At 50.9% G+C, this 16189-nt stretch overlaps 1 protein-coding gene across 4 annotated transcripts in view; it reads right to left on the bottom strand.

Annotated features, from left to right (window-relative positions):
• SLC2A9 (solute carrier family 2 member 9) overlaps positions 1-16189 on the bottom strand; it is a 254087-nt gene that overhangs the window by 47059 nt on the left and 190839 nt on the right. For all 4 annotated transcript variants that reach the window (XM_019453701.2, XM_019453703.2, XM_019453702.2 and 1 more), the window contains 2 exons: positions 11363-11464; positions 7586-7661 (listed from right to left, as the gene is read on the bottom strand). In XM_019453701.2, coding sequence (XP_019309246.2) covers positions 7586-7661; positions 11363-11464 — 178 coding nt within the window. The remainder of the gene's footprint in view (positions 1-7585; positions 7662-11362; positions 11465-16189) is intronic.

Raw genomic sequence — 16189 nt, 5'->3', positions numbered from 1 at the left:
TCTCCCGGTTCTGGAGGCCAGAGTTGAGTCTGGGTGCGGGGAGGGTTAGTTTTCCCTGGAGGCCCCAAGGGGGGAACTGTCCTGAGGCTCTCTGAGCTTCAGGTGTTGCTGGCTGTCCCCGGATTCCATGGCTGGAGCCACGTCACTCGAGTCTCTGCCTCTGTCTTCACATCACCTCCTCCTCTGTGTGTCTCCGTGGGAATCTTCCCATCTTCTAGGGACACCCATCATCGGCTTTCAGGCCCACCGTAAATCCAGGATGATTTCATCTTGAGATCCTTAACAAATCACATCTACAAAGACCTATTTTTTTTTTAATTTTTTTTAACCTTTTATTTATTTTTGAGACAGAGAGAGACAGAGCATGAACGGGGGAGGGGCAGAGAGAGAGGGAGACACAGAATCTGAAACAGGTTCCAGGCTCCGAGCTGTCAGCACAGAGCCCGACGCGGGGCTCGAACTCATGGACCGCGAGATCATGACCTGAGCCGAAGTCGGCCGCTCAACCGACTGAGCCACCCAGGCGCCCCTACAAAGACCTATTTTTAAACAAGGTCACATTTTGGGGGCCTGGGTGGCTCAGGTGGTTACGTGTCTGACTCATGGTTTCGGCTCAGGTGATGATCTCACGGTCCATAGGTTCAAGCCCCACGATGGACTCCATGCTGATAGTACAGAGCCTGCTTGGGATTCTCTCTCTCCCTGTCTCTTTGCCCCTCCCCTGCACACTCCCTCACTCTCTCTCTCTCTCTCTTAAAATAAATAAATACTTAATAAATAAATAAGGTCACACTCTGAGGTTCTGAGCAGACATGAAGCTCGGGGGTGCACCACTCGCCCTACTGCAGTATTAGGAGCACAAACGTTGCCTTGTCACTGACTTCAGGAGCAGGTGCCACCTGGGAGCTACGACAGCAGAGCCTCTTGGAGCGTCAGCCCCCTCGTGCGCAAACTGGGAATGCGGCGGTCTGCCCTGGGGGGCTGGTCTGAGGGCTGGGTGAGCTGGCCTGAGTGAAACGCTCAGCACGAACCTGAAACGCCCACTAGATACACGACTGCCCTTGCTGCCACTGTGATCGTCATTGTCACCGTGACTTTTACTATTGCCCTGAGGGTCTGTGCCAGAGACGTCAACGGCCAGTGCTCTGTTTGGCTAGCTCGCTGGTGTGGGTCTTTGGGCAGCCACGGAGCTGCTCACTAAGTCTGGAAGCTTCCACAGACAGGAGTGGTTTGGGCTGGACTGGCTGCTTAGAAATCGTCCAGAAAACATGTTAAAATGCCATTTCTGGGGCCCCGTGGGTGGCTCAGTCAGTTAAGCGTCTGACTTTGGCTCAGGTCATGATCTCACGGTTCGTGAGTTTGAGCCCCGCATTGGGCGGTCAGCACAGAGCATGCTTGGGATCCTCTGCCCCCTCCTCTCTCTGCCCCTCCCCCACTCATGCTCTCTCCCTCTCTCCCTCTCCCTCTCTGTCTTTCTCAAAAATGAATAAACATTAAAAACAATGCCATCCCTGTTGCCTGCCCAGTGGCCTGGACAGTGTGCCAGGGTTACGTCTGACCACAGATGGGGGCTTCTGACGGGTAGCCACCCAGCCGGAGAACTCCTAATCTGGGTCAGCCCCTCCTTTCCCTGGTGGGGAAACTGAGACCCATAGAGGAACATGGCCTTGCCCAAATCACTGCAGATTTTGGCAAAGGTGCTGTGAGATTCCAAAGCATCCACAGATGGTCTCTCTTGAGCCCCACATCCTCCCTGTGGGTTCTCTGTGTTGTCTCCTGTCCTGGCCGGGAATTAGGGCTCAGAGAAGTGACTGATGAAGGTCACATGGTTGGCTCAAGGTCAATTCACCCAAAGCCAAAGATGTAAAATGCATTACTGAATAAGAATACAGTAATGAGAAAAACCAGTCCGCACGACAGGCGGGAACCCTGGCTATCTGAACCTTTGCTATCCACACTCTTGTTCCCCAAACACAGAATAAAGGAAGATAAATGTGTTGATGTCTCCTTGCTATCCAAACCCAGTAACTTTTTACGTGAATCTCTGAAACCGAATGGATTTGGAGAGGGAGCAAGACCTGGATGAGAATATACTTTATGTCACTCGGCTGGGCCTTCCTGCTCCCCCGTAACTTTCACCTGCAACAGCAGAGAGCCAAGAAAACAAAAGGAAAGTTCTTCAAAATTCGCTTAGGCAGACAAAATAAGGAACAACACAGAAATCTAAAGAAGCCGTTAAAATCATTCTTTTCTGTACAGAATTTTGTAGATTCATAACAGACAGTGAAAGAAATAAGGTACGTTCAGCAAATTGTTTTTCTGTATGATTTGGCTTTTAGCAATGTGATCTTGGATGTGTTGACTTTTGATGAATTAACTGTCAGCAAATTGTTTCGCTTCCTGCATGGTCAGTGGGTGGAGGGGTGGACATAGGAAGTTAGTGTCGTATGTTGACATCATCTAAATAATCAGGTCTTTGACATTTCCCCCAAATCTCCCTTTACCATTGCATCTGTCTTGTTATCAAATGCTCCTCAACGTATCCTGGCTTGCATGTGCCATATCCTCCCGGTGGGACCCTGGCCTCTCTCACTTGTGAGAATCTCCCTCGGGGGCAGACTGTGTGTGTGTGTGTGTGTGTGTGTGTGTGTGTGTGTGTGTGTGAGAGAGAGAGAGAGAGAGAGAGAGAGAGAACACGAGCATTTTATCTTCAGGCCTGGAAGGATGCCTGCTCCCAAGTATGCACTCAAAAACTATTTGGGAGATGGGTGAATGAATGAAATATACGTGTTTCTCTCTAAAATGAGAGTCCGTAATTGTCGCCTCTTGCCTATTCTATGGCTACAACTTCTGGAGAGACTGTCAAATGGTCCCAGTTCTTTGCAGCCTCTCCCGTGAGAGGCAAAGTCGCTCTCTCCACCTCCTGGCTCTGGGCTGGCCCTCGTTACCTGTTTTATCCAAAAGTGACACTGAGTTCTAAGCCTGGGCCTCACGAGGTTTCGCACACTTCTGGTCTTGTAGCTTTGATCCATCACGTGAACAAGCCAGGCTAGTCAGGTGGATGGGGACGGACGTGTGGCCGGGTCACCCTTCTCAATGACGGACCAGCGGTCTGTGTAGCTGGATTAGCTGGCGTCCAGCCAACCCGCCAGCCAAGCGCAGACGTGTGAGGGCCCGCACAGCAAAACTACCACGGTGACCTACAGACTTGGAGCAGTAAACGGTCACGCGCGGTCCCCTAGGTTTGGGGGTATTTGTTGTCTCATTTTGCCCGTCTTTGTAATTTCCCTATCTGTGGGGATTTCTCTTACTTATGCTATTACATTTGATTTTCTCCTATTAATCTGTCTCATGTCAATTCGATTCTTACTCCAGCTGGAAGGACCTTAAAGGGGACAGGAGTTCTTGCTTCCTCTATCGAAGGTCCTAAGAACCCAGGCTCTGGAGTCACACAACCTGAACTGCAATCTTGGCTCATCAGCTGTGTGACTTTTGGGAAAACACTCAACCTCTCTGGGCTTCAGCTTCCTATCCAACCCCACCCCCACTCCCATGATAGTTTCTTTTTCTTTCCCTGAAATTGCCTCTAATCCTGGCCTCCAAGCTCCTGGGCGGGACACTTCTTATTCCTCTGTGCTCCCAGGGATGAATGCACTGCTCAAGAAGACTTCACGAATCCCCATCTCTGTCTGCAGCATGCGTTCTCAGCTGGGGTAAAAATTGGTTCTCAGTTGGTAAAAAAAAAAAAAATTGGTAAAAAAAAATGCGTTCTCAGCTGGGGTAAAAATCGGTTCTCGGGGGTGAGAGTGGCAACAAAAAATCTGAAGTATCACAATGGTTTGTGGAGCTTCAAAGTTCAGTTCCACCCGACACAATCTTGTTTCTTTGCATTTAATTCTCTTCTTAGGGAGAAATTGATTTTAATGAAAAGTCGCCTATCCCGCGCTTGCTCAGGCTGGGGGGTCGGCCGCAGCCTCCCCCTACTTCTGCTGCTGAGGCACCTGCACCTTTCCTGCCGAGTCCCTTCGCCATGCCCACACCTCTGCAAACAGGCCATTCATCCAGTTCCCTTTAAATTCCCAGCTCCCAGCACCTTCCTGTTGGACCTTGACCTAATTTCAAGCTTATGTAATAGTTAAGCGTTTACAGGGTAGTTTTCAGAAGGGCATCTCCCAAATCCTACGTGGTACCGGGCGTGGAGGCTGGGTCTCCGGCCGGCATTGGGACTGCTAAGAATTGGGACTGGGACTCGCGACCCTCCAGTTAGAGCCCACCATCTGTGTGAACACACTGTAGGGACGTGGATGTGTCCCGAGCAATGACGGCTACGTGTTTAACCGGGTTCGTGAGGCATTCTCATTTAACTGTCATGAAGCCAGGTTCAAAAACGAGGGCCACACACTGATTTGGCGTCAGGATCTCTCTCTTGATTTGTAGGTCTGTTTTAACGTAGATACACTCATTTCTCCTACCCAGTGAATTCTGCACGGTTAGAAAATTAATTTCCTTGCCATTCTGTTTTGCACATAGTTTCCTAACTTCCGAGGGGAACTGAGTCATCTGATTTGACCCCATCGAAGCTCTGGACCACTTAATGCAAGCGGGTGGGCCATCATCTTTCCAGATCCAACCAATGTGATAGATAGGGGAGTCCTTTTTCCCTGCCCACACGCACCCATCAGGCATTCGTACGTCCCCATCAGGGTAGCTCTAGCTTTCTGGAGCGTCCAGCTCCTAAACTGTACCTTCCAAGCGCAGTGACCATGCTCAGTGTTTCCGGGTAGATGGTGGTGTGTCTGTCCCACCCCCCACCCCCAGCACTGAAACCGGCCTTAGAGAGTTTAACTTCCTGCCGGGCACAGAGCCCCAGCAGCTAAGACTTTTCACACTGTAATTGAGTGCTTGGGGACATCTCCTTTTCCTCAAAGATAAGCTCTTTTATGGCGCCTCATTTATTAGCTGTCTCGGCCACTGCCTTGGGGTTATGCGCACAAATAAAATATGTAGCAGGAAACCGCCTTCCCTGTTCCTGTATTGCCTTGCACCTAATTTCAATTCCCTGTCAAGCCTCCTTGAATTGATTTGCTCATCACAGAAGCTGCCCCAGGCAAATGCCTGCTTTCTTTCCTGGGAGGATGATCCATTTCCCTTAATCCTGGAGGGACAGCCTCAGATGGGGAGTCACACAGCCCTTTATCTCTCAGCATTTCTGAGCCACAATTTCCCAGCTCTTGGGATCCGCTCCCTCCTGTCCACTGAAGGTGATCTCCTGACCCAAATGGCAGCCTCCCTTGGGTAATTTCCCTGGGACTTAAGCTGTACATTGTTGATGTGAGTTCAAGAGAAGTTTCTAAAGCCTGGCCAATCTCGTAGCTAAACTAGTGGCTAGCGGGTGAGGCCTGGCTGCTGGGGAACACGGTGGGGCGTGGGGAGCAGAGGTTAGGAGCCCACAGTGATATGGAATCAGGAAGGGCAGACGGACCTCCCTTTAGGGAGACTCCCAGGTGCTGAGGGAAGAGCTTACGGTTGAAACTGCCAGAAACTCAGCAGGTTCTGTGATTTGAAGAAAACCAGTGAAATCGACACTGCCGTAGGAAGAGTGAGGACTTGGGACAAAACACAAGACGAAGCTTAGCAGTTTGGGTCAGAAAAGCACTTCAGGTTTGTGGATCGTCCCAGTTAGCCTATCTGTGAAGGAGATGGGGAGAAGACGTCCAGTGAGATAAAACATCTACATTCATTGTTCTTGCTGGGAAAACAGGTGTTACGGAAGAAGGTAACCCAAAAACACTACAATCACACTATGAAACCCAAAGCTTCCCCTCAGTGGCTGCACTTGTCCTGTGTGTGCACACCTGCATACGTGAGTGTGCACATGTGCGTACTTGTGTGCATGTGTACACGTGGTGCATGTGTGTAGATGTGCATGTTGTGTGTGCACATGCACATGTATGTAAATGTGTGTGCGCATATGTGTGCACACGCACCTGTATGTACTCGTGTGCATGTATGCATGTGTGTGCATGCGTGTGCATGTATGTACCTGTGTGTATGTATTGCACATGTGCTCACATGGCTCTGCATGTGTGCACAAACATGTACACATATGCACCTGCGTGTGTATGTATGTGCACATATGTGCATGCATGGAAACGTGGGTGTGCACATGTGTGTACCTGTGTGCGTGTATGTATGTGAATGCTGATTTTCGATTAAGAGGTTGAGAGAGGCTCCCCCAGGCCTGATGTCTGATTTTCATTCCAGCCTATAAGCCCCGTGGGAGCAGAGGCTGTCCTGGTCTGCGCCCCGGTGTTCCCAGGGCTAATGGGGAGCCTCTGGCTGCCCCCCTGCAGGGGTTCCCGTGAGAATCCTGACCACACAGGGAGCAAAGGGGGACCCCATAGGACTGAGCACATTTGCCCGTTGAATCTGCTTTAACTGCAATGTGTGCTCCTTGTGGCCCTCCAGTCAATTTGCTGCCCCGCCTGGAAGGTGCCTCCAATCACCGCCACAACGTGGTGAGGGTGTGTGTGCCCGGGTGTGTGCACACACACGTGCAGGCCTAATGCCCTCTGCCAGCCATTCCACAGCCCATTCTGCCACCTCCCTATAACATACTGCTGTCCTGAACAGGGGACAGATGCTGTCTGTCCACCAATGTGACAGGACAGGGAGCTTGACGCCCGTGAAAAGCAGCAACACAAAGGGAGAAACAGAAATTCAGTTCTATTTGTTCTGATAGAAACACACTGTTGTTTTCATCCACATAGAAACCAAAACAAGGAACCACAGCCGCACCCGCCAGACGGATGTGCACAACTGTCAGACCTGCCCTGAAGCCCTTCTCAGCCCCAGCGTGGCCTCTGGTGGGGGCCCCTGAGCACACAGACACAGAGCCAGGGAAAGGCAGGGCCATTTTATAGATGGGGACACTGAGGCCCAAGGAGAGAAGAGGACTTTTCCCGTAGGGAAATGGCAGAGTGGAGGCTGGAAGTGTGTCCTGGGCACACGGAGGCTCAGAACGCTCCAGACTCCACCCTCAGGCAGCTCCAGTATAAGGTGGTGGCTGGGGTCCTGGGAGTCGGGCGAGTCCAACAAAACTCTCTGCATGTAAGTCGTTCCCATCCCTGCCTCCTCTAGAGCTGCCACGAGCCCAGACGAGTCAGCACGCATCAAGTGCTTGGCCACGTCTGGCACATCCCCAGTGATCAGCAAATCTTGGACATTACTATTACCACTATTATTATTGTTATATCTTCCACGCTAAGTGGCCACTTCTCTGTGGGCACAGACCGTAACTTGAGTATCTCCCGTTCAGCCCCGGCTAGCGCATCTGGCTCGGAGCTCTTGCAACTGTTATCGTAGCTGTGACGCTGCTCTACGTTATCAGTCACCCCACTCTGGGCGAGCCTGTTACCGGCTAGCTACCATCTGTGGGATGGAAAGGAAGGTCATCATTGCATTCAAATGGGTAGGGAAGTCTCTCTTCCCCTCCGCTCCCAGGTGGGCCTTGCCCCTCGCTCCCATCTGTACAACGAGAACACCCCAGCTCGGTGGTGGCAGTGAGGAAGGAGGCGCTTCTTACCTGGCCCGCTGCAGAAGGAGCCTATGATGGCCAGAATGCACACGATACTCAGGTATGGGATCCAGGGGGCGTGGTCCTGCGAGAGAGCAGGGGTGTGGGCAGGGTGCAAACAGGACCTGGGTTCCCAGCCCGGCTCCTCCTTGATCTATCTGTGTGACCTTGGGCGGGTCACTTTACATCTCTGAGCCCTGACAGGTATGAGATAAGTTAACTGGTGTCATTCAGTATGTTTAGATGGGCTGTCACCTGTCGGGCAGGGTTGGGGTGGCTTGGCACTGGGTGTGGAAAGATGTATAGGAAATTGCCCGTGTGCTAGGAGACTGGATGGTTGATAAGCAGAACATGGTGTCACCAGTGCTGGGACATGGGGAGCATGGGAGGAAGGAAGGGTCAGGGCACCCGAGTCCAATCTAGAGAGATTCAGGGATGGGAGGAGAGTGTGTTCACCTCTGAAGGCTGAGCCTGGGTCACACAAGAGGAAAAGGAAAGGATAAAAAGTTTCAGGAGATGGTTGTATGTTAGCAATGCCACAGAGGCACAGGAGAGTACAGCACAGGGGTAAGCAACAAACTTTCAGAGTGGAGGGTGGGGGTAAAGAGAAGAGAAAGCAGCCCTTCCATGTCCAAGTCTATCAGCTCTTGCTGAAGGAGGATCTAGAATTGAGAAGAGCATTGTGAGGTCTTGCACACTGCATGGCTCACTACTGCACTAAGTTACCATCCATTCATCCATCCATCATCCACCCATCCATCCATCCATCTATCATCTATCCAACCACCCATTCATCCAACTACCATCCATCCACACCTTCTTCCATCCATTTATCATCTATCCATCCACCCATTCATCCATCTATCCATCCATATATTCATCCATCCATCCATCCATCCATCCATCCATCCATCCAACCACCTACCCACATATCCATCCATCCATCCATCTATCCACATATCCATCTATCCATCCATCCATCCATCTATCAATCCATCTACCCATCCATAATCTATCCATCCATCCATCCATCCATCTACCCACCCACCCACATATCCATCCATCCATCCACACATCCATCCATCCATCCATCCATCCACACATCCATCCATCCATCTATCCATCCATCAATCCACTCACACATCCATCTATCCATCCATCCATCCATCCATCCATCCATCCATCCATCCATCTATCCAACCACCCATTCATCCAACTACCATCCATCCACACCTTCTTCCATCCATTTACCATCTATCCATCCACTCATTCATCCATCTATCCATCCATCCATCCATCCATCCATCCATCCATCCATCCACCTACCCACATATCCATCCATCCATCTATCCACACATCCATCTATCCATCCATCCATCTACCAATCCATCTACCCATCCATAATCTATCTATCCATCCATCCATCCACCCACCCACATATCCATCCATCCATCCATCCATCCATCCATCTATCAATCCATCCACACATCCATCCATCCATCTATCCATCCATCAATCCATTCACACATCCATCTATCCATCCATCCATCCATCCATCAATCCATCCATCCATCCATCCATCCACACATCCATCCATCCATCCATCATCCATCCATCCATCCATCCATCCATCATCCATCCACCCATTCATCATCTATCCATCCATCCATTCATCCATCTATCCATCATCTTTCCATCCATCTATCAACCCGCACATTCATCCATCCATCCATCTATCCAACCACCCATTCATCCAACCATCATCCATCCACACCTTCTTCCATCCATCTATCCCTCCATCTATCATCCATCCATCCATCCATCCATCCACACCTTCTTCGATCAATGTATCATCTATCCGTCCATGCATCCATCCACCCATTCATCCATCCATCCATACATTCATCCACCTATCCATAATCTATCCATCCATTCATCCATCCATCCATCCATCCACACATCCATCCATCCATTCATCCATCCATCCATCCATCCACACATCCATCCATCCACACATCCATCCATCCATCCATCCATCATCCATCCACCCATCCATCCATCATCCATCCACCCATCCACCGATCACTATTCATCATCCATCCATCCATCACCTATCCACCCATCCACCCATCATTCATCCATCCACCCATCCATCCATCCATCCATCCATACATACATACATACATCTATTTGTTTATTTGGCAGACTGTTCTTAGTTCCTCCTGAGTGGCATGCCCTGGGCTGGGAGGTAGGAATACAGAAATGACACAGGCATGGCGCTTACCCCCACAACTGCCTATTGGAAAAGAGAGATGAGTCAACAGGGAAAGCCAATCCTGTGTGATAAGTGATAGTGCAGGGTTGCCCCTGGGGTCCCTGGGAGCACAGAGAAGGTTGCCTCACTGAGACACTGGGTAAGGGAAGGCTTCCTCGAGGAAGAGGTATCCAAGGGGTATCCAGGTCTTCGTGGGTTTGGAAAGTGAGAGAAGCCAGGTGAGCAGAGGAGGGCCCAGGAAGAGGAAAGGGCAGTCTCTTTGGGGGCTGCTGGGAACAGGGCTGGCAGAGCAGGGAAAGGGGGACATGGGTAGGTGAGGGCAGCCAAGCCAGGAAGAGCTCTGAAACCTTGTGGCATGAGGCCTAGAGGGCCCACGTGCTTCAGCAGCCCTTCCAGACATCTGACACAATGTCTCAGAACATCACCCAACCGGTGAAGGAGCCAGCTTGCTCAGTCTGAGGGGCCTGCAAAGGCACCCTGTGCAGGACACCCCTGCTCTGGCAGCTGGGAAGCAGAGGTCACTGCCAGCACATCACCCCCAAGGGAGACGTGACCACCTCCCTCCTGGTCAGCGCGCCCAGCAGCACGTCCTTTCTGTCTGTCAGGCACTGCCATGCTCACCTTGCCTTTTTCTAGAGGTTTTTGGGACATTAAGACATTTGGCAAATGATCAACACACGCAACTTTCCATCTAGGGATTCATTTTTGAAAAGTGCCCAGATTGGCTGACCACCGTGACCTGGCCTCACGCTTCCCTTGGCGCTAAGACAGGCAGTGCTCGGTCACTGCGTGCTGTCCTGAGCAGGGCAGGGGCAGAAGGAAACCCCACGATCCTGGAATCTCGTCCCAGCTCTGCTATTTACTAGCTGTGGAACCTTGGGCAGCTTATTCATTAATATTTATGCCTCAGTTTCCTGTCTCCATAAAAGGGGGAAAAAACCACTCTCACCAGGATTAGGTACCTTCTCTGAGCCCCCGTCATGGTTGGGGGCCCTGCTGAGTACTCTAAGTGTGTTTTCTCGTTTAGTCCTCCTAACACCCCTGAGTATACGGAAAGCTCTCCCATTTTAGAGATGGGGCCCTGAGGGGCGGAGCTCCTGCTGGAGCCCACGGGCACTTGTGGAAGTGTCTTATATGACAGCGCCTGCTGTGCTGTGTGGAAACATGGGAGCCGGAAGAGGCATCTGAGGGATCCTCTGGTCTCCTCTGTTCCACAGATGGGTTAACTGAGGCTCAGAGAGGGGACATATCTTGGCCGAGATCACACGGCTCATCAGAGGCAGCGACAGGACTGTCCACCCAGTCTCTGTCTCTGAGTCCAGGGCCCCTCACCAAACCTTCCTCCGCGAGGGCACCAGCTGCTTCTGAGCTGAGATGCCCCTCGGGAAGGCCGTTCTGCAAGAGGTGCCTGCCGGCCTCGCAAACTTCCCACGCCAAGGCCCCGGAGTACCGAAGCCGGAAGGCAGCTCCGTGCCGGTGTCCCTCGGGGTACGACAGGTGCGTGCTCTCACCTGCAGCGTCAACGTAACGGTGAGGATTCCAAAGAAGAGGGTCATCAGCCCAAAGCCGCCCATGAGGAGGGGTCTCCGTCCCAGGCGCTCAATGACCAAGCCCTAAGTCAGGATCAGAGAGAGGTGGTTATACTTCACTCCTAGCAGCAGGAGGAGGGGAACGTGGTGCCAGGAACCGGCACTGGGGCCAGGGTGAGAGAAGGATTTGACCTTCAGACAGCCCCGTCACATTCTCCGAGGCCACAGCCAGAAAGGCCAAGGTCTTTATGAGAAAGGGAGGGAGAACAAAGTCACCATTCTTGAGCACCTACTGTGTGCCCACACGTTCCCCTTTCCTCCGAATCTTTCTTGTTAGGGAAGGATGGGCTCATCTGCTAGCTGGTCTGCAAGAGGAAATGAGCGGATACGGTTGCCGTAGCCCTTTGCCCACTCTTTGGAGCCAGCTTGCGGGCCGAAAGCAAGGGCTCTCCACTCTTTATGCCCCCGTGTATAGTTTTTAGAGGGGCAGACTCCCAAGGCAGGGGCCCAGGGGTAAGAGCGGACAGAGAAGGTTCTGACGCTTTCCACTCTGCCGGTGCCCGGATGGGTCAGTTTCATTCTGGGGTGTGGTACCAGGAAGCCCACGTGACTGTGGCTCCTGAAGCCGTGTCCTCAGGCCCAGCTTCCCACAGCTAGGACTGTCATTGACGTCTATCCGGCTGGCCCCTGTGTCTACCTCTCCACTGGGTAAAGGCAGGGCTCTTCATTGAGCTCCTCTAATTGCTAACGACCCTGAAAAACAGTCATGTAGCCGAGTTTCAGAAACAGGCAGACTTGGGCTTATATTCTGGGTCGCTGGCTTTCCAGATGTGTAAGCTTTGGCATATGACTCCCCTTCCCAGAGCCCCAGGGCCTTTATCTGTGCAAGGAGGTCCAAAATACGCTACAACAAGGCTGCCTGGAAGGGGTGGGTGCTTAAATAAGCGGCTGCATTCAAAACACGCAACAAGTCTTCCAATTTGTCAAGTGCCTTCCCTCCTCTTTCTTCCCCCATCTCATTGCACAGAAAGAGCACACTGAAGGTCAGAGAGGTGAAGTAACTCAGTGGCCATCACACAGCCAGTAAGAAAGAGATAGAGAGAGAAACAGAGAGGGCTGGGGGAGGGGAGTATTGAATTAAGGGCGTCTGAATAAAAATGCACAACTTTTCTCCACTGGGCAATCAGGCAAGGCTTCCTGGAGAAGGCAACAGTGGCGGTAGCTCGTCAGGCAGAGGGACCAGTGGGTCAAGTGAGCCATCTGGTTTGGATAGGGGAAAGGAGCGCCACCGCCGGGGGCCATGAAACCGGAACAGGTGCTCCTGTCCGCCAGCTTCAGATGACAGTTCAAAAGCCAGAGCATCAGACTGAACAGTCCCAATCCTGCCTCAAAGCCTGAAGGAGTGTTTCTGCGGGAAACCCCAAAACTCCTCTTTTTTCCTCTTTCCTCACACCCTACTCTGAGGAGGGCGGGTGATAAAAAGGCTTCTGGGTGAGCTCTCCTGGAGCCGCCAAGGGCTGTTGGCCACTCGCCCAAGCACACACCAAAGGTGGGCAGGCATAGCCCCAGGCCGGCTGGGTGCTTGGTATGAACACTGAGGGGACCGGGGAGGGGGCTCTGGCGCAGAAAGTCAGTGGCCTGGGAGGAAACGTCCTTGGCTGACGGCCACATGTCTCAAAAACATCTACAACTTCCTTTCCAGAAGCCTCTCCCTCTGCGGCCTAGGAAGGCAAGGCTGACCCAAGCGCCTCAACTTGGCCTCCTTGACACCTGACCCATCAGAGCAGAGCATAGGTGGCATCCCGATGTGCATGGACCTGAAATGGGCAGACCTGGCTTCAAGTCCTGGCTCTGCACCCAGGACAGGGGGCTCAGTTTCTGGAAGCCTCGGTTTCCCCACCTGACAAACGGAAGTGGTAATACTGTCTTTGCAGCATAGCTACGCAATCAGAGGCGAAGAACTCACGGTGTCTGAAGTAGGTGCGGGAACCACAGAGGCTTCCAGCAAATGGCAGATAATACATCCTTGCAGTCAAGGGGGGGACCGGGTCTGGTCCCAGCTCCTGCCTCTAACTGGCCACGTGGCCTTGAGACAGCCAGTCACCCTTCTGTGTCTTCCTCGCTCCTTTTTTCTGATGCCGATGGGTTAGCGTGGATGATGACCTCTGCCTGAGTGCCTGTGATGTGCCAGATGCTGCATTAAGCGCTTATCAGGCATCAACTTATTTAATTCTCACAGCAACTTTATGAAGTAGGACCGATTATTCGTCAGATTTTACAGGTAAAGAAACTGAGACACAGAGGTTTTGGGAACTTGCCCAAGGTCACGTGGCTGGTAGGAGGCACAGCTGGGATCATCTACAAAGTCTGTTCTGGTTCCTGAGACATTACAATTTTCCAAACTAGAAACAGACCAAGCCCCTGCTTTGTAATAGCTTCCTGTGGCACCTGGATGTATAGCACCTGTTCCCTGACCCCTTCCTCACTTGAAGAACGGGAGCTTTGTTATTTCCCAGAACCTAGGAGCGCACACCTGGCAGGTACTGAGCCAGTGTCTGCTGATTGAGTGAAGGTTTATCTTTGTAAGGCAGGTACAACAGTTCACATATTGCAGAAAAGGACGATGAGGACACTAAGATCACTCAGTGGCAAGTTAGGCCCAGTGAGACCCCTGGAGAAAGCAAAGATCAGTGCTTGCTGAGAAAGTTCTAGAGAGAAAGAAGGGCCAGCATCTAAGTCATCTCTCCTCCCCAAACCCTCATGAGTTGGGTCCCACCAAAGGGGAGGTCCTGATACGGGCTGCCAGGGCGGGAGGAACAGGTGCAGGGAAACCGGGCCCCTGGGTGGCAGGTGGGCTGGGGGATGGGGAACGTTAGAGACACCCGCGATCAGAGATTCTGGGATGTGTCAAAAGTCATACAGAGCTACTCAGAGGTAAGGAAGTGTAATACATGCTCCCTCACACTGCAGGGATGGCTGAAAAATATCCATACCCTTGGATTCAGTCATTCACCTTCTGGGTATTTATCCCAAGGAGATAGACATTTGGTGGGAGACTCACGGACAAAGACCTTCAATTGTAGTGTAATTTATACGAATGAGGAAATAGAAACCATCTAGAAGTCTACCAAGAAGTGAATCGACTCAATAAATACCGGAATATCCTGATGATAATTACAGAATTCACGTATTTTAGAAGAATTTTAAAGAACAGAAAAATCACGAGGTTACACTTCTGAGGGGAAAGAGCCGGGCACAGAGCTATACCTTGCATATACTCATGTACGCAGTTTTGTAAATCGCGATTCTGTTGAATGAATATACCCCGGAAAAATATGCAAAAACAGCTTATAATGGCTAACTCTGGTTGGGGGGAATAGGTGATTATTATTTTCTCTTGTTAGTTTTCAGTCTTTTCCAAGTTTCTACAATAAGCTTTCCTTTTTAAAAAAAATTTTTTAATGTTTATTTACTTTTGCGAGAGACAGAGGCAGAGTGTGAGCAGGGGAGGGGCAGAGAGAGAAGGAGACACAGAATATGAAACAGGCTCCAGGGTCTGAGCTGTCAGCACAGAGCTTGACACGGGGCTCAAACCCACAAACCGTGAGATCATGACCTGAGCCGAAGTCGGACACTTAACTGACTGAGGCACCCAGGTGCCCCTACAATAAGCTTTTTCTACTTAAAAAAAAAAAAAAAGTCTAAGAAACAGACTTAGCTAAAGCATTGGAGACACAAACCCCTCTGCCCTGAGTCACAAATTGTTACTCTTCCCCATCACCAGTGATTTCCAATACCCACATGTGTAAATCTTCTCCGTGTAGAATGTTTCTATTAACAATCTCAGGATGGCATCGCCATTCTTAGAGTTAACACGACAGAGCCCACAATTCAGCTGGCACCGAAGACGAAGGCAGCCCATAGGTAGAATGTGTGACAACGTTATCTCTTTGGGTTAAGTGCCCAGTGACAGAGCACTGAAACGACGACAGAAATTACCATGATGAGAACCAGTCACTGCAAGACACAGGGCACTGAAGTTGCTGCCTGAGATTAACACGTGTTGCATTGTTACGCTGTGATTAATGTGTGCTTGGCATTGACGTTAGCGTTTATTTTTTCTTTTTCTTTTTTTGGTTTGTTTTAGTTTCTCCTAAGGCACCGCCAACAATTTCAATGTCAGCAAACGTGCCCCCAATACAAACCAGTGGAGAACCACTGTCTTACATCATGATGCCAACAATCAAGTGCTCTGGGGTCGGGGTGGGGCATCTGGTTGTCTCACTTCCCTAAAGTCTCCTGATGAACCAGTAACTGAAGCCAAGGTAGAGCTGGAAACAGTGATTCGGTGATTCGGAAACAGTCTCTCAAGATGTCTAGGAAGACACCAAGGAAACAGCTGTGAAAGCGAAAGACATGAAAACAACTCTGTCCATCCTAGTGGGAAAACCAATCAGCCTGCAGGGCTCCTTCCTTCAAAATCTCTGCCTCTTTTAAATCGTTTTAATGTGCAGCCTGTTGAAAGGGATTAGGGTAAACACGGTATTTCCACTCAGCATTAAAATCATTAGTGAAAGCATTAACTCAAGATGAACAGTGGCCTCTGAAGGTTACTGATGTCAGCTGGGGATGGACTGTCATCCTCCAAGAAATCCCTTCTGGGGACTCCTGACCCACGGAGTCATTCAGCCGTTCAGCAGCCATTTACTCAGCGCTGACTGCCCACCCACAGTGCTAGGATGCTGGTGGAATGACAATGAGAATGTTTTTGTGGTGGTTGTTGTATTTAAACTGCATTTAAAAAAAATT

This window comes from Panthera pardus, unplaced genomic scaffold (assembly GCF_024362965.1).
Source record: "Panthera pardus isolate Hobbes unplaced genomic scaffold, ASM2436296v1 HiC_scaffold_13, whole genome shotgun sequence".
Lineage (NCBI taxonomy): Eukaryota > Metazoa > Chordata > Mammalia > Carnivora > Felidae > Panthera > Panthera pardus.
Note: the sequence above shows the minus strand (reverse complement) of the source record. Positions and strands in the feature narration are given on the sequence as shown.